This window comes from Urocampus carinirostris, chromosome 11 (genome assembly GCF_059441175.1).
Source record: "Urocampus carinirostris isolate Australia breed hairy pipefish chromosome 11, RoL_Ucar_1.0, whole genome shotgun sequence".
In the NCBI taxonomy this organism is placed as follows: Eukaryota; Metazoa; Chordata; class Actinopteri; order Syngnathiformes; family Syngnathidae; genus Urocampus; species Urocampus carinirostris.
Window position 1 is genome coordinate 8,926,255 of NC_142359.1, and position 23,593 is coordinate 8,949,847.

General features: G+C 40.6%; 2 protein-coding genes across 2 annotated transcripts in view; one reads left to right on the top strand and one right to left on the bottom strand.

Moving 5' to 3' along the window:
- Positions 1-12,208, top strand: part of LOC148356350 (leucine-rich repeat and fibronectin type-III domain-containing protein 4) — a 55,705-nt gene extending 43,497 nt beyond the window's left edge. Inside the window, exon 8 of the mRNA XM_088347025.1 lies at positions 8,700-12,208. Within this exon, the coding sequence (XP_088203151.1) occupies positions 8,700-10,008 (1,309 nt within the window). The 3' untranslated portion in view covers positions 10,009-12,208. The remainder of the gene's footprint in view (positions 1-8,699) is intronic.
- pcxb (pyruvate carboxylase b) overlaps positions 1-23,593 on the bottom strand; it is a 444,629-nt gene that overhangs the window by 159,091 nt on the left and 261,945 nt on the right. The window contains exon 12 of the mRNA XM_088347024.1: positions 22,787-22,969. Coding sequence (XP_088203150.1) covers positions 22,787-22,969 — 183 coding nt within the window. The remainder of the gene's footprint in view (positions 1-22,786; positions 22,970-23,593) is intronic.

The window sequence follows — 23,593 nt, forward strand, 5'->3', positions numbered from 1 at the left end:
TGGAATACGCTGACACCTGGTGGTCAAAAGCAGCATGTGAGCATGAACGTCACTAATGCGCTTACTGCAGTAACAAATTGGAGAGCGCTACATTGTGTCGATGAAAGGTGTTCAAATAAAATGCAGTATTTTCATTTTATAAGATCATGGGGTTATCAAAATACTTTACAAATCAATAATAAACCAAAAAAAAAAAAAGATGTAACTAATTTACTATTAAATTATATGTCAGAATTTTAACTAAAAATGTAAGTACAGTATTTGCCTAGACTGAGTAAAGGGTATGTAATCTTTTCTGCTTAATCAATCTGCACTACCTGTTTGTAACTAATGTCTTGCAATCGTTGGACAAAAACATTGGCAATAAAATAAAAAAGACTGCCTTGAATTAAGTGAGGAGCGAATGTTGAAGAAGATCTACATAGCAGGAGTAAATGGAAGGAGACCAAGAGGAAGGCCGCGATTGATGTGGATAGGTGGTGTTATGATTGCACTGCAGGAAAGAGGTCTAAATATAGTGGAAGCTAGAGCTCTTGTTGGTGATAGGAATGAGTGGAGAGGTGTTAAAAGGATAGACGTTCTAAGGGATGGGCAGGGCACCCATATGATGCGGCAAGGGTAAACCAGTGAAAGCTGTCGGGCCCTGCTGTTGAACAGAGGAGTGTGTTGTGTCACCCTGACCCGAGTGACATGGCCGCTTTCTTGTGTCCCGTTTTATCTCGAGGGACGAAGGCATGATCAACTTGGGTGCCGAGGTGTTTAACTTGTTTGGGTCTTTGGGCATTTGGGTTGGCCATGGTCCAAAAATGTTTGTGTGTTTTTGTTACTTTTTCCCTTTTTTTATTTTCTTTGTTTTTGTATGTGGTTTGTCTTGCTGTCACCCCTCTCGAGGGATATGACCAGGGTAGATAGATATATAGAATTATTTTGATTAAACATATTTGATTTATTTAGACCTGCATTGAGAAACATTGTAATAATTCAATTTCACTAATTGGGATGCTAGTTTTTGATGCTGGACTGATCTTTTTTTAGATGGGTTGGTCATTTTGAATTGGTCATTTTGTAAGTAAAAAGTATGAGTACCCCTTCCTTAACCGCTTGGGTTGTCAGGGGACCACTTCCTCTGGTGTTTCTTGGGCAAGTACTGCTTAGCAGCTCCCATCCCTCTCCAGGCCCATTTCATCGGTAGGGGATTGCTTCGCCACATAAAACACATAGTAATGGTGTCCATGGTTACCAGTAGCAGGAGAAGCTTCCTAATCTGACTCAAATACAGCACCTTCATCACATGGTTTCTGCTGTTTTTCGGTGTAAAACGCCATCCCGCTCCTCGGAGATGAGCCGGACCTCGACATTGACGGGCAATGGCGTGACAGTATAGATACTAGATCCTAAATTATTGGGGAAACTATTTTGTTTTGAAATTTTGAGTATCATCGTACAGTGAGGTTAAGCGGTGCAGAAGATGGATGGATGCACAAACGTAATTAGGATGATGTTACGTCCTTTGTTTTTATGACATATTTAAGGCTAAAAGGCTCTTTGTCTGGTAAAGGACATTTCTGTGTTTTTTTTCTTCAAATAATTTATGTATTTAAATTATAAAGAATAACTTACTTAATCACTTTTCACAATTTAAACAATAATTGAATTGAATTGTCTTTATGGTCATTGATATCAAGGTTGTGAATCATAAAAATAAAACCCTTTAAGGAAAAATGGACGAAATATGTAAAAAGCAGTGCTTTGAGAATCACATATGTTATAATAATAGTGCAATGAAAAGTAATGCAATAAGATTTAGCAGTAATCATTTGTAAAATGTAAAAATCTATATCCTGGATTGAAGATCCAAATCAGCAAATATTTGGGCAATTCCTAATCCAACTGCTATGTATAAAAATGTTTAAATAACATTGATAATGACTTGTTTACTCCTCTATATTTAGCTGCTCATACCCTAACTAACGTAATACTCATTCAAGCATCGACTCCATTCTGAATCAAGACTCCAGGACACCAAGGTTTAATTTGCTATTTCACTCATGAATAGCTCAACACGTCATGTAAAGTGATTGTGTGCGCATTTCAGTGAATTGTATCGCTACAGTTCACGTGGAAGAAAGCCGTACAAATGATTCACAGCCTCGTAAAAAGGAAAAAGGAGGAGGAGAATAAACGCAGTGATATAGGAAGAGTGAGCAAGGGAGAAATCAAACCAAGGCAAGGAGAGAGAAGGCCAAAGAAAAAAGGATCAGTAGGGAGGAGAGAAGAGAAAAGACGCGACCTTGGCGGTTAAATAATGGCGTGCCCGGTTATAGCGCGGGCTAATGGAGATGTAGCGCAATGTCTGGGAAAAAATAAAAGGCTTTGGAAAAAGGCGCGAGGTCGGGGAGAGTCCGACAAGGGGTGCCAAAAGGATTTGTGGATCAAGGTAGGTGCGGAAGTGAGGCGGGCCGGGTGGGGGGCAAACAAAGAGATTCCAATGTAAAACAAAGAAACTGACGGCAAATTTCAATGGACGCATTTCCAACCCATTATCAGCTGTTAAAGTAAACAGATTTATTTTCTAATTAGAACATATAGTGTTCCTTCCCACAATTATGCATATATGTTGCAAAATATTCCATGTGCCGGGGGATTTAATGACAATACAAGGAAATTATTATTATTATTATTATTAGAGAAATTTAGTCTCAAAGTTGACCTATCTGGCTTGTTTGATGTAGAGCTGTGATGTCATTGAAGGAACACAACACTTTTAAAATGGCGAATCCCATTAACACAACATATGAGGCATCTCGGAAACACACAGTGATTGTAGTGTACAGCGATTGCATACTGCTCATTTCTGCTTGCACTCTGCTCATCATGTCTTTGCCTCCTTTTAGGTAGGCAATTCTGGCTTTTTGTTTGTGTTTTTCGACACATGTGTCGCGGTTGGTATGATTTTCTCCTGCTAGCTCCCCATTAACTAGCTACCCAGGGCTTTCCTGTTTTGTTTTCTCCTGGTTGGCTCTTTTTGGCTCCGCACTGTTTGTTGTTTGGCCGGATAGCCTGACATTACCGCCTGTTTTGCTTAGTACTTTGGTCAGGCATGAAAATGGGTTAGGGCTTAAAACGGTGAGAAGAGTGTAAAGGAAATACTATATATAACGCAAAATCCCCATTTTTTTTAATCAAAAATCGGTGTAAAATTGTGTTTCGCCTTTTTTCAAGTTGAACTAAGCATTGACAGTGACAAATGTTGAGGACATGCGGCCATTATTTAAATCATACATTGACAACCATGATCACAATACCAACATAATATTTACAATGTATTCATTTCATGTCCTTTGTGCTGTTTTGTCACAGCATATCCCAAGTTGTAACAATGACAATAAAGGCATATTCTATTCTATTCTAATGTCGTTTAGGACGACTTTCTATCTCCTCCATTGTCTAACGTTCACTATGAATAAAAATGGTGTGATGATGAGATAAAATCAAATGCGAGCTCCATAGAAACAAATAAAGTACTCCTGCCCGCACGAAATACACTTATTTCAATTAAAATACACCACCTCAGATGCCGATTCACACTGGGAAATCTCACAATATCCCCTTACCAAACTCAAAACATTTTCCCCTTGGACCTCATGTAGGAAACTTTTTTTGACTTCAAAACTGAATTTCCCCTTAAGATGAGAGAGTTGAATGCCTGCTTGGTTTATTCCCGTGCGGGTTCATGTTTATCGCTGTAGCCACTTTATGTTGTTGGATCCCAATTAACCTGACTGCTATCTTTGTGGTTTTGATCAGCTAGCCTTGAGTTAGCCCCGATTTTGCTATGTTCCTTGTTTTTTTTTCACGGCTGGCTTTGTGTTTGTTGCTATAGCCGTTGTTGGTTCCTGCTTAGCCTGGCAGCTCACCATCACGTATTTTCGCCAAGACTGCGGCCGCATTTTGTTGATCATCCCGGTTGGGCCGTTTATTGTACCATTACTGCATCCACCTGTGACACATCGCCTAGTCCTTCTCCACAAAAAAACTACCAAAACCAAGCTTAAAACACTCATAACCTCTATGAGTAATTAACACATAAAACAATCTGGTGATTGGCTAGCTTGGGTCCTGATGTTCCTCCGATGATGTCACATCTCAGATGACAAAGACAAGACATGCTGTCTTCAAAATGCATTATTTCAGAAAATAACTAGAATATACCTGAGAATATATACGTATACATTTTCAAGTTGAGGAGTTTAGGAATATATTAAATGCCAGAATTCGAAAAAGCTCTCTCTCCAAGTCGCCACTTTACCATGCAGAGCATTCCGGGCCGCTTATTTGAATCCACGCAGCAAACACATTCAATCAGAGAGGCGGGCTCGCGTGGAATACAAATCAAACGGCCTTTGGGAAGACTTTCAAATGCAGCGGCGCCGTTCTCCACATTAAATCTGATGTTTTCGGGACACGGAAAGCCATTCGGCGGTCGCTTTTTCGCCTCGTCTTCGCTCCGAGGCGACGTTCATCACGTGACCTGTACCGGCTGAGGTTATTATTTTCCTTTTGAGTGTTGAGACTATCGGGACAAGTAATGAAGCTTCGCCATGGCAACACGTACGTAAATTCTCCCGGTGGCGGGGGTCAGGGAGTGGATTTTTGTGGGCATTGATTGTCATTCTATGGTGACCTCACAACTGCTTGGGTGCGGGCAGTCAGATTGGAGGCATTCAGACCTTTCCTTAGACAGGGTTTGTACTAGGGATCGACTCCTATGGGTTTTTCAGGGCAAATATGATACTAATCATTAGTATTAAGAAGCCTCCAATAACCGATATTTGAAGCCCATTTTCATTTTCTGTAGAACCTTAAAAATTGGCGTAAGAACTTTTTCATAATGTACAAAGAAACATAATTTTTGTTAATAAATTCAGACAAAACTTAATAGAATTCTGAAAAATCTTACAGTAAATAAATTTTAATTTTAACACAACATAAATAATATTTCACTTAAACCAAAATCTAACAGTGCAGGAAAAAGGCTTAGCAGCAACTCGTGTAAAGGTATAGTCAAACTTAAATAGCTCGCTGAAACTTTTTACAGTAAATTAGAACTTCAACACAACTAACATTAATAATCTTTCAAAACCAAAAATTCACAGTACAGGAAATAAAATTAGGCTTAGCAGCAACAACAACTAGCATGACTTAAATTAACTTGGACTAAAAAGTATATGGAAAGTTCAATGTAGCAGGCGAATTAAAAAGAGTCGGTACTCCTATTTAACAGCCAGAATGACGAACCAATGTTAACAGTTAATCACTCAGCCGCTCACTCTAGTGTGCTTTGTATGCTTACGTTCAATGGATGGGAGAGATAAGGAAAGGAGGAGCGAGTGAGAGAATAACTCTGCTTCAGAGCGAAGCAGTCAATCGGCCGATTGATTTAATAAAAAAGCCGATACCGATATCCGTCAAATTCACAAATGTCGGTGCCGATAACTGGCCCGGCCGGTAATTGGTTGACCTCTAGTTTGTACAGCTTTTTCATATTCAAGCACTTTTTAAGCACTCGCAAAGCCAAATTTCTTGTCACTTCAGGACCCAGCATCTCGGATTCTTCACCTGTTCACTTGGGCATGACACTTAAGGGGCGATGATTCTTTACAACACCATACAAACTAATGCCAGCTGTTGTTATTCAAGAGGAAAGAAGGAATGCAATGGCAAAACAAAGCCACCAGAGAAGGCGTGTCAGCGTCATTTTTTTAAGCAGATTAGATTTGTTTTTTAAATGTGTGGTGCTTTAGGTTAGTTTGATAGAAAACCTGGCAAATATTTCAAACATTTTTATCTAATGAAAGCATTATTTTTATTTTTCTATTACTTTTATTATTATTTTTTTGCCATTTTTATTTATCTATTGTGTTTAGTCATTTTCATCTTCATGTTCATCTTCATGTTATTTGTGGTACATTATTTTGCAATTTTTATGCCAATTGGGAATTTTTTTTTTGGGGGGGGTGTAAAAACTGGAAACGATTACAGTTTTTTAAAATGTGTGGTGCTTTAAGTTAGTTTGCCAGGAAACATGGCAACAATTTCAAACATTTTTATCTAATGAAAGCATTATTTTTCTTTTTCTATTACTTTTATTTTATTTTTTTTCTCCATTTTTATTTATCTATTTAGTTTAGTCATTTTCATCTTTATGTTATTTGTGGTACATTATTTTGCAATTCTTATGCCAATTGGGTATTTTTTTGGGGGTTGGGGAGGTGGTGTAAAAACTTGAAACGATTACAGTTTTTTTAAATGTGTGGTGCTTTAAGTTAGTTTGCCAGGAAACATGGCAACAATTTCAAACATTTTTATCTAATGAAAGCATTATTTTTCTTTTTCTATTACTTTTTATTTTTTTTCTCCATTTTTATTTATCTATTTTGTTTAGTCATTTTCATCTTTATTATTTGTGGTATATTATTTTGCAATTCTTATGCCAATTGGGTATTTTTTTTTTGGGGGGTGGGGGGGTTAAAACCTGGAAACGATTACAGTGAATCCTTGGATATTTAAGTCATTTACTGCTATTGACGACCATAAATGTCTTTAGTACTTATTTTTAGGCGTGTAAAGGGCCATTAGATATCGTTTGACGAGCCGCAAATGGCCCTCAAGCCGTCATACGGATAGAACAGGATTAGACCCAAAACTGACATTGCTTGACATGATGAAGTCTCAAAGTGATGGTTCTTTTTAGGCTTATTGGCACCCATATGGTGCATACAAATTCGGTAGAGCCAAAAGCACCGTGTGCAGTCCTGGCTAATGACAGATGAGAGAAAATGCAGAAAAATGGTCTTCTCTTTATGCAACAAGACAAACATGGTTGCCCACACAAGAAGGTTGAGAGCGGGGGCCAAAGTCGTCCCCGCCAGCGAGAGACACTTGAGCTGCGCTCTCCTACACTCATACAAACAACATGTTCACGCTATTATCCAACAAATAAATACATGCTGCACAAACGCTGGAGCGCCTAATGGTTGCTAGCTTTGATGGACGTTTTCAATTCATTATTATGATTTTTTATATCACAGAAGTCCCTACAACATCAATGAAATTAAACGATCATTCATATCCCACTTTTCATACATAAAATGTAACTCAAGGTTCTGTGCAGTTATAACATCTAAAGTACGGCATAAAATGAAAGTAATTTCAAAATGTAATGTGTTAAGTCAAATTGTTCTGGCCCTCTGGTCTTTGTCATCGTAATGGAATACAATAATCTACTCATTAAATAATCTCATAAAAGCATTGAATCTCTATATTAACCTAAGTGACAATCTATATTCTTGGGATGGAACTATTTTAATAGGATGAACAAAATTTATCACACATTGAAAGGAATTACAATCTTGTAGTTCTGAAAAAAAAAAATATCTTCAACCTAAAGCAGGAGTCGGAAAACCTTTGGAGTCCTGGGCAGCGTTGGGTTAAAATATTTGGCCAGGGGCCCAGGCCTGGAGACCTATCCAATTGTCCTTATGAATAAAAATACATCTACATGTTATTTTTCTCTTATGCACTTAATTTTATATCTATTTTTGGAGTCCTTCTGTATTATTTCTGTAGTATTACCATAGTAGTTTTTAGTAGTATTTTTTAGCAGAGAAAGAGAAAATGCTGGCACCAAAAGAAAACCACTTTTTTGATGTTTTATAAAATAATTTAAATATATGGTCGTGATATTTCTACCTTTTTCGGATGGTCTGCCTGATTTAAAAGCCTGACAGGCTGCATGTGGCCCATGGGCTGTAATTTGCCCTCCAATACAGGCTCAGTAACCAAAAATGCTTTGGTCCAGGGGGACCTTTAGAAAGTTCGCTGCTATCCGTAATTGAAAATCAAATCAAATGGATACTAAGGAGACGATGTGGAAACCTACACTGTTGATGGAACTAGATAAAGGCTAAAAACTATTTGGGTATAAAATTGAACCATGAGGAACTCTGAGGAGAAACATAAAACCATTTGAACAAGGACAGAAGGTATGCGATAGGAACAAAATTAGATGCTCAGCAGATTTATTTTAATATGTCAACCAACGCCATGGAAAATTGTTACGAGACAGCGCTTACAGTCCTCAAATACATCAAAAATATTGCAATCTTCCTAGCCCATAAATTGGCCTCAAGTGAAGTGTAGAGTCCCACAAAATTGACTTAAATTTGCTTGTCCGGGCAATTCGAGTGCAAGTGCACACACGCAGGCGGACAGAGTTCCCTTTTCATGCTCCCTGGGCGCACGCTTCATCAATAGCCTCATTTTCCCTCGCCGCTGTATTCACTCGTGGGTCGTTCCACTCCCCTTCCCTCAATTTCTCTCAAACACATTTCCTTTGATTTGAAGCTCTTTCATAATAATCAATAAGCATATATTTCTTACCTTTGACACATTGGCAGTGCTTTTTCTAATATTAAACCGCTTTTTTTGGTGAATACTCTCACCTGAAGGTAACTCTCATAGGCAACCAATGGAACTCTTCAATATCTAAATAAAACTGAAAGCTTTTATTTTTACTACCGTGTCACCATTTCAGATGTTCAATGTCGAGAACTACCATAAAACATATGGTTATTAAATGAATTGCAGCTTAAAACGGCTCATGTTGGATAACCTCCTTTTTGTTATTCCCCCTTCAGGATCCTTCCATCTACCAGCGACCGCTTTCTTCTGAAGAACTTAGTGTCCGGAGTGGATTACAACTTGTGTGTGCTGGCCATTTTTGACGATTCCATTACAGCCCTGGCTGCGACCAAAGTGCTGGGCTGCACCAGCTTCTCCACCAAGGACGTTTACCCCGCCTGCAGCTCTTTGCAGGCTCACTTTCTAGGAGGGACGCTGACCATTTTAGTGGGCGGCGTGGTTGTGGTGACTCTCCTAGTATTCACGGTGGCGTTGATGGTTCGCCATCGTGTTTGCGAGCACTCAGACCATATCCTTTGTCAAAACAGCAGCGCTGAGACAGGAGTGGGTGTTTGCGGTCAAGGAGGTGGCGTAGCAGCTCGGGATAAAGGAGGAGATGGCGGAGGCTGCTACTCTGCCGATGGTCCTGGCGACATGATGATGGTGGTCCTACCAAACGGACTCCCTTCCAAGAGACCAGCAGAGGGTGAAAAGGACAAGGAAGCTGCAGGTTCCGCATCCCATCTGCCGCCAAAACTCCCCCCAAAGCCTAAGTCTAAACCGAAGGTCAACCTGGAGCAGTTTCTTTCAGCTGGGGGTGTGGTCTCCTCGATGGCAGGAGCAGGGGGGGACATGGCCTTGGTGGTGCGACAGAGGAAACTGGACAAAGCACCCCCCTACACCGCAGAAAGGGGAAGAACTCTGCTTGACTACTCCCCATCAATTTCGTCCACCCTGCCCCGCCAGTCGCGCCTCAGGGAGGGCCCTAAACCACATCTGGAGCGGGAACTGACCAACCGGGCTAGCTTCTCCCTGGCGACACCCCTGAGAGACCCTGATATGCTGACTTGGAGGATAACTTCCCCCGGCAGAGACAAATGGAACTCCTCTCAGGCCTATCAGAGCCCCTTATCACCCCTCAGCCCTGCCCAAAGTATAGTCAGCAAGCGCCGCCACTCACTGGACATGGGCTCCTCAGTCGCCCTAGCAACTGATGCTGCCGCCACTGTGGCCAAACGTTATGGTGCCGTGGGCTACGCCAAAAGGCTTAGCGTTATTTGGACCAGGCGGAGCCAGTCTCTCCACGGGATGCTGGTGCAGTGCGCCTCCACCACCAGCACCGGTTCGTCCACCGCCAGCGAGGATGGCGAAAACTCCGGTGGCTTGTTCGGGGCTCGCTGCGAGTTTCAAGGTGGATACATCCATGCTTACAACACGACTAACTCAAACTCCAATGCCGGGAGGGGGCGTGCTGGTAGGGATCGGGCAAAAGAGAAAGGGAAGGATGGAAAGAGTGCTAAAGAGCTTGAGGAAAGCATTGTCTAGAACCTGGATCCCCTAACACCCAGGCAATAGCTTGGTACAGGGCCGTAGGTCATCTATTACCAGAAAAATATATTTCTATTGTTTAAGAAAATGACAAACGCGAACAGGGCGAAGTGATGCACTCTCGATATGGTTTGAGTGGGCGGGACTGGCAGTCTACTAGCTGATTTGATTGCAGTGTTCAAAGTGAAGATCATACCCAGGGCAAATTTCAGGAGTGTTGAATAAACCGAACACTTTTTCCTTCGCATCAATGATAACCTAATCGGCCAATTCTCTAATCGGCTTAGAGAATGGTCAACAGCCCACTGCGTTCTGTGGGATGAGGCTTTTATACATGATTAAGTAAAATAATGGCAATGGAAAAAGTTAGGGAGAAGAGGAAATATTGAACATACCAGTTACATGACACTCTTATCTAAATGTCTAAGACACAGCAAGTTGTGAGCTAAGAAAGCTAATGGTTTTTATCTGAAGAGTTTCTATGTTTATCGGCAATGTAAAAAAGAGCTAGCACAGTAAAAATAGCACCCCTAACACAGCTTTTAAGATGGTTGGTTTATTTGGAGAGTTTGTGTTTTCCTTTCATTTGTGGCAAAGCAGAAGTCTCAACCTTTGTTTGTGGTTGATTTCCAAAGCAAACCGGTTGGAGAACATTGAATTTCTTGACAGGGTCAATTAGAGTAGAGCAAAGATTTACCATTAAGCATCAATTCAGAGACACTAGCAAAAAGGGCTAATGGTCAGTCTACAATGCTAACATTAACATTTGTAGTAATGTCTGTAAAACTGTATTAATTGATTATCTGCTAAAATATTGAGCATTACCTTTTGAAATCAAGGCCAAGGATGATCTTATTTAAGTCTATCAGTTTTAATATTATTATATCAGTTATAAGGTTCGGGATGACTGGTAGTTGGCAGGGGTGAGGGACTACAATGAAAAGAAGCAATGTAGTACGTTAAAATAGCAAAAGAACGAACAACAATTGATTTCTAATATCTTTGAGTTGTTTCTGGCGTTAAAATCAAAGTCAGCCACAAAAAAAGTCCTCAGAAGACAGGTAAACAATCGAAGACACAGGGAGAGCTCACGAAGATCCAAGAAAAGCCACAGCGCTAATAGAACTTGCCACATCCCACACAACAATACAAAGGTTTGCACTAGATCAAGCACCATCACAGGACTGGATCAACATCGCGGGAGATACTAGTGAGTGAGATGAAAGACACCTAAATGTGGTTGCAAGATTGTTTTGGACTCAGCTACACAAAGAATGTGACTTCTATGCGTCCTCTGTGGTTGAACTTTGGCCACCCGCGCCTTTTGGATCACAGCAGCACGCATCCGCTTTGATCGATCGATGAGTGGCACAGTGGACTCTATCAAACGGCAACGGGCCAACATTTAAGTCAATACGGATTACAAAATGGTGGCAATGCTGACGTACGATGGAACTCTTCCCACAAATTTGCTTTGCTGCTTCTCGTTCGCATGTAAGGAAGGATGACTGACGGGGTGTGTGTGTCAATGTGCCTGTGCATATGAGTTTATGTGCGCATATGTGAGAGGATTTAGAGTCCAGCAGCTCTGTAACTGTTCTATGTGGGTTATTTCTTCTTTTTTTAACATGCAGGAGTCTGTAAGGGAAAAGCTTTGACACTATAAAATCACAGGAAATATTTTTGAGGCTCGAACTGAAACTGACCGTGTCTTGTGTGAGATAAGATGTTTGTTTATCCAACTTCATTTGTGCCACACAGAATCTCTATTTGAATGGTGAATGTTTTCAAACTGAAAGCATTATAAAATGGACTGAATGGAAGTAACAAACGTTGTTGGGGACTTGGAACTACTGAATAACAAAAAATCTTTCTACTCCAATAAAGTGGGAAGCTAAAAGAGTAAATATATATATGGTATATGGATATACTGTATATATACGCGTTGAAATAACTGTATTTGTTGCACTATGTGTTTCTCTTCTTTGGGATTTTCTCAAAATAATCTCGCTCACACAAAAAAAAAGGATCAACATCTGAAGCGCAAAACACAAAGAGAAGAATTCCTTTGAAAAGAAACTGACATAAATGATTCATTTTAAACATTACAATTGTTCCCTTGCTTTTATTTTTATTTTGCCAAAGTCAATATTGTTCTCTTGACATGATATGAATAAAAAATATATGTACCAAACGTTGTCTCGTAAGCATGACTGTTGAAATTTCTCACTGCTGGAACGCACGTGTACTTTTTCAGCTAAAGGCAAAACCTCAGCCCTAATTCGACTCAACCGAAACGGTGAGTAACACGCTCAACATTAAAAGCCTCCCAATGGAGGACGTCCACCCACAGCCAAACCAACCATGGAAGTGTGACATTTATATTTGTCACTACGGCGACATGACGTCCTAGCTTCCATTACGCATCAGCAAGCGTACACTTAGGATGCATCATCGTACAAAGAGGACCAGTATGACCGGATCTCAAAGGGTACCAGCAGCGTATCAATCCATTGTTATGCTGTTTCCGCCCTGGGTCTCCGGTTGTCAATGAATCGGATTAGAAGATATTGAGGACAAGGTCATATTTGACCCCGATCTGTCCTTTCAAACACATGTGAAGAAAATTACTAGAACCGCTTTCTTCCATCTTCGCAACATTGCTAAAATTCGTCCTATACTCAGTCGGATGCAGAGATTATAATTCACGCGTTTGTTACCTCCCGTCTCGATTACTGTAATGCACTACTCTCCGGTCTCCCGAAGTCCAGAATCAAGAGTCTTTAGTTGGTACAAAATGCTGCAGCGAGGCTTTTAACTAGGACAAAAAAGTCCGATCACATCAAGCCGATTTTGGCTAACCTGCATTGGCTCCCTGTTAGCCTAAGATGTGATTTCAAGGTTCTCTTAGTATTATACAAAATCATACATGGACTTGCTTCCTCATATCTTTCAGATCTGATTTCCCCCTATGTTCCGGTCCGAAGCCTTCGTTCTGAGAGCGCCAGTCTTCTGGTGATCCCAAGAGCCAAGAAGTGTTCCGCTGATTTGAGAGCGTTCTCCATCCGGGCACCGGTGCTGTGGAATGCTCTTCCCCCTGAGATCTGATCTGCAACCTCAGTGGAAATGTTTTAATCTAAGATTAAAGCACACTTCTACTCTATAGCATATGAATAACCTATACTTTTCGTGGACAATATCTCTGTATTATTTGTGATTGCAACATCCTTTGCTGTCTGGTAATCCTGAAAGGGGGATGCCATTTGTGCGGTCCCTTCTCAAGGTTTCTTCATTTTCCTCATGTTGAGGTTTTGGAGTTTTTCCCTGCCCTCATGTTGGTTCCAGATCAGGGGATGGTGTAATAATAGTCTGAAAAAATAGTCTGCGTGATAACCTGTGAAGCCCTTTGAGACTCTTTGTGGTTAAGGGCTATACAAATAAAAATGACTTGACTTGACTAGACAAAGGTGCCGGTGCTGAGGAATGCTCTGCCCTCTGAGATTTGATCTGCAACCTCGGTGGAATTGTTTAAATCTGCGCTTAAAACACTTATATTCTATAGCTTATGAATGACCTATGTTTACAGTTGGCTATGTGTGTGTATTGTTTGGTGATGCCCTTGCAACATCCATTACAGCCTAGTCATTCTGGAAGGGGGATTACCTTTTCAAAGTTTTTTCATTGTCCTTATACTGAAATGTTGAGTTTCCTTACTATCATGTAGGGTTTATTCCACCCTGGTTATCCTGGAAGGGGCATTACCACTTGTGAGGCCCCTTCTCAAGGTTTCTTTTTTGCTCACGCTGAGGTTTTGAGTTTTTCCATGCCTGCATGTTGGTTTAAGATCAGGCGATGGTGTCATTGTAATCCTGCGCAGTCCTTCGAGACATTTTTGTGATTAAGGGCCATAAAAATAATGTGACTTGACTTGACTTTAGATCAGGGAATGGTCTTATAAAAGTCTATAGTCTGTAATAGTCTGTGGTGCCCTTTGATGCTACTCATGATAAAGGGCTATACCAGGGGTGGCGAACAAGTTTGACACAAAGAGCCAAAATTTCTAACTGTGAGAGTCAAAGAGCCACACCACGCACTGACCGGCATTAGACGTAATCTACGCAGATGATTGGCAGTCAGTTATGTGTCCAGAGCAGCATAAAAACAATAAATCTGCCAAATTAATTTCAAAATATTATTTATTATTAGTTATTAACTCTGATGGATTTAAGTGTGTTTTAATAGGGGAAAAAAACTAAACATGAAATGAGGCAAAGAGCCACAGTATATAGAAAATATGATGAGGCAAAGAGACGCTCTAGAGCCACGTGTTCGCCACCCCTGGGCTATACAAACAAACCTGACTTGGCTTGACAAAGATTAAGCTATCTGCAAAATGGAGAGGACGCTGATACCGTGCAGGGAGCCGGCCAGTGACTCATTTGTGCCTTTAACACAGAGGTGTGCAAACCTTTTGAGTCTCAGGCAGCATTGGTTTGAAAAGAAATTGCAAATGGATCGGGCCAGAGGGAAAAAAGTGGCTAATAGATGTATTTAATGTCTTGTATTCGTCAGTAGAGTTTTCTAAACCAGATACTTTGGCAATACATGAAGACAATAGATATAATAATCAAATCCATTTGTTCTCGTTTCCATTTACCTAATAAGGTTATGTTTCCTATGCTACTTGTCCATTGACCCTTTTCACATGACGTCTCGTTGCCTTCGTCAGCAGAATGAGATTTATAATGGACAGCAGACGCACACTAGCAGTCAGCACTTGAATGGAACTACTCGAATGTATATAAATACACAATACTGAGCATGCACAGTTTCTCTCATCCAGGATATTTGTGGTGCCACAGAAAACGGTGGACTTGTAGTAAAGTGATAAGATGATACCTGCAAACTCGGCCTTACTCGCTAAAATTATTATTATTATAAAAAACGCCTCATTTGTATTGGTTGATTTCTCCACGACATTTCCATTTTATTTTCTGCCCCTATGGAAAAAAGCCTATATGTAGTAGCTGCCATAGTTGTATAAATCCATATACAGTGCACGATCAGAATTTTGTTGGTCCACGTACGAGCAGGGTTGGGTAGGGTTACTTTAACTGGATTACTTTCGATTACTTTTGCATTACTCAAATACCAAATATGCTAATAAAAGACAAAATAAATTAAATATGAATACAATTATGACACGTGGTAAGCTTTCTCTCCTGGCTTTGATCTCTTTGATCTCCGGGCAAAACTAACATAAAATGCGACAGAAACAAAATTAAAATAAATCCAAACAGCTTGCCAACATCATTTTTGCCGTTCCATGTATTCCGTTACTCCCCAAGCCTGCACAAAATTGAGTAATTTTATTCATATTTTGTTTCTTTTGTCTTTTATTAGCATATTTGGTATTGGAGTAATCCAAAAGTAATTGAAAGTAATCCAGTTAAAGTAACCCTACCCAATCCTGCGTACGAACATATATAATAAACATCGGATGCACCAATGGAGCTAACTTGAGGAGCACGGAGAAAACAAGCTAGGTATTTTGTTGAATTTGGTAAGTGACATGAATTAATTGAACCTTTTCTATTATTGCCAAAAGTAAAACACGGAAACAAAATTGATTTGCATAATGACCTTGCCCTCACTTCATCCTTATATTTAGAATACCTACAAACGATATATTATTCATTTGTCCTCAGGCATGTAAGCGTATTATTTGGGATGCCCCTGAAATTCAAAATCATATCCCAGTAAGACTTTTCCCTGCATTTAAAAGTGGTCATTGTCAATGCTGCTGGTGACCTTTTCTCCCTCCCTGGCTACCTTTCTTTACCGCCTGTCATCAGAAGCTTTGGGATTTGTATTATTTTAAAGTTCACAGACAAGCCCTTTAACTCCATCACTGCTTCTTTGTTTTTTTTAAATGACACATTGAACAAAAGAACTGCCTGAAACAAAAGAAAAAACAAGAAGGTGCAGCTCCTAAGCGGTAGCCCATGGAAAAAGACACCCTATGTCTTCATATCTCTTGTATAGAAGAAACAATGTAAATGAACAAAAACAGCCGGATGAAAAAGATGCTGACACTTTGATAAAGGTAGTGGCCTTCCTTATCTCTGGTTGCACAACAACGTTTGGACAATATTTACAGAGTGCTCACAGATTTAAAGCGGGAGACTCCCGGGGGACCATTGTGCCATGCGCCTTCGATTTAAACGGCCCGACAAGGACGATAAAGAAGGGAAAGCAACTGCGGCCTTGAGGTGTAACCCTTTTTTATCTATATGCCCGAGGTCACATTGATGCTGATCTGAGTTGCTTTAGGTTAATAAAGAAAAAGGAAAAAACTTAAGTCATCACAGCCTGCCGAGGACGTTTATGTTAGGCCAATGGAAACTAGAGAAATCAGAAGATATACCAACAACAACCTAGCTTCCTTATGAAGAGGACTGAAAATGTTTGAATCCAGCAGGAAATAATATCAATTGCTAAACAAAGCCGCTTCTCTGCAAAAAAAAAAGCACGGTGCCACAAGGAATTGAAATCATTTGAATCAGCGTGTCAATGCACACCAGCTACGGAACGGATGTGCCGATTTCTGTATCTGATGCAATGTTCTGCAAAGGTTTTAATTTTGGGAGAAGCCACATCCATTTTGTCAGAATCCTTTGGAGTAGGAGATAAATTTGTAATATTCCAAAATAAAGGTAAACTAGCTAATTGCAAGTAAGCTTGAGTTGAGCATACCAAAGACAGTACAAGCGCAAAATAGACTACCGTATTTTCCGCACTGGGTTATAGGGCGCACCCCCAAAAAATAGTTTTTGGTCCTATAATTTCCATACATAAGGCGCACCAGAGTATAAGGCGCTACAATTGGAACGTCGACAAAACAGTCAGATAGTTCAGTCAAACTTATTACCCCCTTAACATTCCGAAAGCTTGCAAAGAAGCAAATACGTGTCTCAGACATGTACGGAAACAGTGTCTGTACGATGTCACCAATCACTCAAATGCATCGTTCCAAATATCATTCGGAAGGTTAAAGTCTTGGGATTCAAGAAATGCCAAACATTTCTTAGTTTCCTTTTTATTTTTTGCTGGCAACTGTGTGGAAAGCAAAGTAAGAATTTTATTGTGCAGGGAAACGAGGTTCTGTGCATATGACAATAAACACTTTGAATTGAATTTAGTTTAAAAATAGACTCATCACAGAAACATCAAGATCGTTCTAAAACAAGATAACGGGAAAATATAAAGCCGCATAGCTCACCTAAGTTATCTTGCAGCCATCACGTTCAATAATGATACGTAATCATGGTCTTCTTACAACCGTGAGTGTAGTAAATCCAGGAGAGTAAAATATTTACAAATACAGAATAGTAAAAAAAAATTTCTCTATGCCGTAGTGCAACCCAACGTGTGATTCACATTCATCTTTTTCGGCCAATTGCAGGCTTTGTTTCGCCCCTTTAGCCTATGCGAGCCTGTAAATGATAAAAAGGATCCGCCCCCTTTACCTCCGAATAACTTTAGCCAATAGTGACTGATTCAAATGATGATTGACACATTGATTAGGAAATGAAACGCCGGTATATAAATCCCAGCAAACACCGCGGACTACTTCGCTTTTGGGGGAAAATCTAGTCGGCGGCTGCTTGCCTTAGTTGCAAGACTTTGCGACTTAATATTGATCCATATATAAGGCGCACTGTATTATAAGGAGCATGGTCAGCTATTGAAAAAAACAAAGGCTTTGAGGTGCGCCTTATAGTGTGGAAAATACGGTAATTAATGCTATTTTAAACCCGAAAATAATGTCTATTGCATGTTTTAGTGATGATTGCCATGCTAACAAATAGTTTCACATGGACTTCATTCGCCTAGATGCATGAGCTATCTGGCTTCTTTTTGTGCTCGCTAACAGGAAAATGCTGTTCTGATGTCATGCCAAACTTGACGTTGCAGTGCTTGCTTTATATGTGCTTTAGAATCCTCCTCGACTCTTGGTCTTGAGCGGTATGTGGACAGCCATCTTATAATGGAGCAGGATTTACCCGTGCATCTCATGACATCCGGAATGCTGGTAAACATGAAATTTGTCTGTTCTTTACAAGTAGAAATGCCCGGTCTGATTACGGATCTGTATCTAGTCTGATCCAGGCCAATGAACACATACTTACAGAACACGCCTGCATGTATGCCGTGTTTGACATCACACCACAACGAAAACAGCGGTTTCTTTGGGTTGAACTTGAATGTCGAGGTCCATAACAGGAGTATAACAACATCATTATTAACGTTCTGGTTAAGAAAACTAAGATCTGAAATGACCCATTCACACAACTGGATTATTAAAAATGGTTAAGAAAAAGTGATAAGGACTCATTGGTTGCTCTGATTGTTATTTTGTTAATTTGCATTAACACCCGTGATCTTGTGAGCGGAGATATTTGCAACAAATTCTAGTAAATTACAATGCGTTGGACGCAATTCAGTTATAATTGACAATTAAAAGATACAGGTGCAAACAAATGCACGCACTATAATCAAACTCATTTGAATGAGAATAGGCTTTTGTTCGCAGCTATTCAGTGGAGCCTCTGCAATAACAACAACAGGTGCTCTTCGAGACATGGGACATTTAATGGTTCCGGGGAACCGCCCCAAAGCCGGAGAAAAATTGCGAAAAGACGCTTCCTGAGATCTGCTTGCAGGAAACGTCTTGTCAAGAAAGCTCTTGGCAACAGCGAGCTTTTGGCTCGACAACAGAGAACCTCTTCATTGTTTTGCTCCTTAGCTGTGCGGACATATTTATCAGCTGCAGTGCTTTAATCCTCGAATGACCCATAATTGCACCAAAGTGTGCCCACACATTACGCTTAGCGTAATTGGTTGAGGGCCGATGGTACTGTTCTGCGGCGTTGTGCTTGGTTCTTACAGGGGGGGCAAGGAATTGTGATTCATTGTTTGAGGAGTCTGAAACTGAAAGTTGTGTTCTAACGAGGACAACAACAATTAAGGTGGAACCTCGGTTCTCGACCATAATCCGTTCAATAACCGAAATCATTTTTCCCATTAAAAATAATGTAAATCGTTTTAATCCGTTCCAACACCCTGAATGTTTACCATGAATGTTTAACGTGAACATGAAAAATTACGCTAACATGAACGTGTAAAAATAAAAAAATCAGGTCGTTTACAAGTCATTTAGCACCCGGGTCTCCACAACAAGTTGTGAGCAGTTCATTGGAAAAGGGGCACCGTTCCAACACCCTGAATTTTGGGCTCAGTTCCAACACCCTCAATGTTTACCTGAATGTTCAACGTAAACATAATGCTAACCCAGGCTAATCGTACGTTCACGTTATCGTAATCTTCTGTACAAAAGATTACGCTAAGATGAACGTGGTCAGCAGAAGCCATGCTCTATTCCCTAGGAAGATCGGAAACTTGCACACCTCTTTCATATTTAGCTATTATGTCTTTCTTAAAGGCAATAGTTGTACGAACAACTTTTCTTTTTTCACCTGTCCTGCTTGCAACGACTTTTTTCGGCGGCCTATTTAGGGGCTAAAACACTCCGTTCACCGATATTAAAAGTGAAAGCAAAAAGAAGCAAGTGCGCACGTGATAACAGTTGGTCACCAGGGGTGGGGGCGATCTACACCCGTACGCCGCTCAGCATCGCACCCTAGCGTACGGACTCACACATTACCGGCGTTCGAACTCCAATTTTTTGACCGAACAGCGAAGCAAGAATTTATCGAAATTTTTGGTCGAACTCCGATTTGTTCGAACTGAGAGGCATTCGAAAACCGAGGTTCCACTGTAGCTCTTACAGATCCAGAGATGTTTTAAGTAGGAGAATTTACAGTCCAAGACAAAATCTTCCGCAGAAGAAAGAAACACAATTAATACTACGTGGCGGATGATTGCATCCTGCTATACGGATGTTAGTGGAGAACGCACTTTCAATTGAGCTCAAAGGCTGATGAAAGAGAAGCACTTCTCTCCCTTATCTGTTGTTTGGACGGGCTGAATCATCGGCTGCCTACCTTCAAAGCAGGCCAATTTGTTCTTCTTTTGTTTTCCCTGCCCACACAGTTGTTGTCCCTCGACACTCTTGCAGTCGCTCTGAGTTGTTGTAGGAGTCATCTGCAGCCACACCTCCATCGTAGTGCCTTAGCGTGAACAAAGCTTGACCAAAAAGGCCGACCTCCCCCTAACACCCAATCAAAATTCATATCCACAACCAGGTCACCACATTCCACTACAGCCCTGTGATGTTTGCCATCTCCTGGTCCCTCCTTTTGTCCCGATGACGAATTACCATTCAGAGATGTTCCGACGGCTGCGCCAGGAGACACCAGAGTGCCTCGGTTTTACTTTCCATTTTTTTTCAAGCTTTGTTCTGATTTAATGCAAGATTGGGTAAGCACTGAACGTACGACAAAGTCCATGGAAATCATGCAGCCAAAATGGTTGTGCCTTGTTGTTATTCATCTTCTATGCCCGTGCACCTTCCAGAACCATGTTGCGGAGCCACACTTCATTGGCTACTTTATATGAAGGCAATAACCCATGGCAATCCTGAATATTGCCGCTATTTGCATTTTATACCTGGGCACAGAAACAAGAGTGTGCTCTTATTAGCTGAGAGACGGGCACTGGAAAAGCTGCGGTCAACCATGGACAATTCATCACATCCACTACACAGCATTATCTCCAGACAGAAGAGCAGCTTCAGCGACAGACTGCTGTCACAGTCTTGTACCACAGACAGACTGAGGAGATCTTTTCTCCCTCATACCACGAGGCTCTTTAACTCCACCCAGCGGGGTAAAGGCCCACATTAAACCACACCCCCCACATTGCATATTACCATATTTTTATTGCAGTGTGTAATCTGTGTTGCGCTATCTAGATACTCTATATAACACGCTACAGTGGGTATTAGCACGTCACATTGGGTATTTGTGTATTGTATTCTTTTTGCTTTATTATTTTTTGTTCTCCAGCGCAGAGATGCTGCTGGAAGTGTGAATTTCCCTGCGGGGATGAATAAAGTATCTATCCATCTATCTATCTTATTCATATTTTATGTTAAAATTGTTACGTCTGAAGCAAGATATTGATTTGCCTTGTGCCGATGGCCAGTTTCTTCTTCATGAAGCTTTTAACTGCAAAATAACCTCTCCAGGAATGGTTTATGCACATTCAGGTGCAGTTCCAGTCCAGAAATCCACCTCAAAGTATTCCTATGCGTCCAATCTCTCCCAAAAAGATCGTTCTTTTCCACCGATCTTCTCTGTAATTTGTCTGAGAAGGTCAAACAGTCCGGTGTTGTTTTTTGAATAGTGAGAATAATTTACTTTTTTTTATGAAGAACATTACCAAATATGATAAACAAGGACAATTTGATTGTTTAAAGATAAAACAAGCTGGAGCAAGTGACTATATTTAATTCAGGTCCACAAATTTATCAGGATCATTAAAAATTGAGACCTGCAAGTCTGCTCTTGAATGTTTAAATGCACCCCTGTAGATGAGTATAAGGGTCGTTCCACAGAAAACTCCATTGACAGCACTACTCCATGCTCATGTGGGTAATTTCAATATCTAACCTTAACCCTAAAAAGTCTGGTTGAGCTGCGAACAAGAAAGTAGAACAGACATGTGTTCATTATAAATATCCTAGGGCAGAACCTCCTTGGTTGCTCCTAAAAATCTGACATTAATCACACATTAAGACAGAAACAGCCTCTTCTCCACTTTTTTATCGTCCACCGATTCTTAAGCGGCCATTTCCCCATTCCTTCTTCTCCGGTGTCACAGATGACATCCAACTGTTAAATCAGTTTATCCCTACCGGACTTCGCCCTGCTGAACGAACACTTTGTTTTGGGGATTCTGGCGACAAAACAAATAAAAGCATCCGTCTTCTGTCAACCCTCGTGTCAGAGGAGCGATTACGTTGACGTGGCTTTTAAGTGACTGAGCTTAACTTCAGTCTCTGGAAGGAAAAGCAGACTTTTTCTTCTGCTACAATATAGACATTATTTGTACTCGGAGGTCCAAATTGAAGGAACCACTAAATTCTCATCCATGCCTGTTTTGAGGATACAATATCCTCAAAGGATTTGCTGAGATCTGAGGCAATCTGAAACCACTATTTTCGGTAAAATGCTCAGAAACAAAAGAAAGAGTCTAATAAAAGGTCAGTCCCGGTCAACACACTAGACCTATCCAAGCATGTCTAAACGCCCCGTGCTTTGGGCCATCTTTAAACGACGCAGGAAATCGTGTTAATGACTTGCTTGCCAAGATTTCAGTGCAATATGCTTGAATAATGCTCAAGGAAATATATACCAATTATAGAGAAAAGCGGCAACATCCGTTGGCACCACCATGTGCAAGCCAGATTCTCCAAACCTGCAACCCATCTGGTGTTCTTGTGGAGATTAAATCAGTGATAAATGGGAGCAAGGACAGCAGGTGGAGGATGAACTCCTCTCAGAACGACACCTGGCTCCAGATACGTCCCCGTCATGTGTAAAACGCGAAAAATTGGAGCCCATTTTGGCTCAAAGTGGGTAAGCTTTACAAAGGAAGTGAATACTTGACATTTCCTTCCTCCAAATATATGTTTTGAAATCACTCACATGAACATTAATAGCCCATTCAAATAGAGATGAGAGCCAAAGAAAGGTTTGGTCCAGAAATTGGACTTTTTGGGTTTGTACTTTGGTGTTGGACGTCCTACCTTAACCCCCCGGACTCGGAACTCAGCCAGAGCTCGGCTCATCTTGGAGGCGGCGGTTGGTAAGTCCTTCCCACTTGCGATGACTTTGACCAGCAGGGAATCATAATGTGGCGAGATGACTGCTCCCTGAAAGGCTGAGGCGCTGTCCAGACGGATGCCCATCCCTTCGCCGCTTCGGAATACCTGCAGAGGAACAATCCAAATGGTGACGACTCATCGCTTTCAAAATGAATCGATAGCATGTTAAACCATCAATCAGGGCTTTTTCAAGCCCCAATACCAAACTCTAGGCCAGGGGTATCAAACTTATTTGGGCTCAGGGGCCAAATGGCAGAAAAAAAAACTCTCATGGGGCCCAGACTACTAGAGTAAGGAAAAAGCAAGAGAGAGAAAGAAAGAAAGATTGAGGGAGAGAAAGAAATAGAGAAACATAGTGAGGGAGAAACAAAGAAAGTAAGAAAGACCTAAATAGAGAAGGCGAAATAAAGGGACATGAAAGGAAAAAGAGAAATGGTAACAGAGAAAGAATAGAATATAGAATAGAATATACCTTTACTATCATTGTTACAAAATGGGTTGAACATATTGTGACAACGAAATTCCTTACACATTTAACTGTAAGGATGAAAAACTAAAAAAAAATAAAAAGATAATTTCCACAATTTTTACACAAGAAAGTGTCGGGATGTAGAGGAAGAAGATATTTAGACTGGGTGTTTACATGCAGGGGATCGTATTAGTGCAATATGAAGTAGTGCAAAATAGGCAACATTATGCAAAGTAAGTATAGGCATGAAAAAGAAAGAA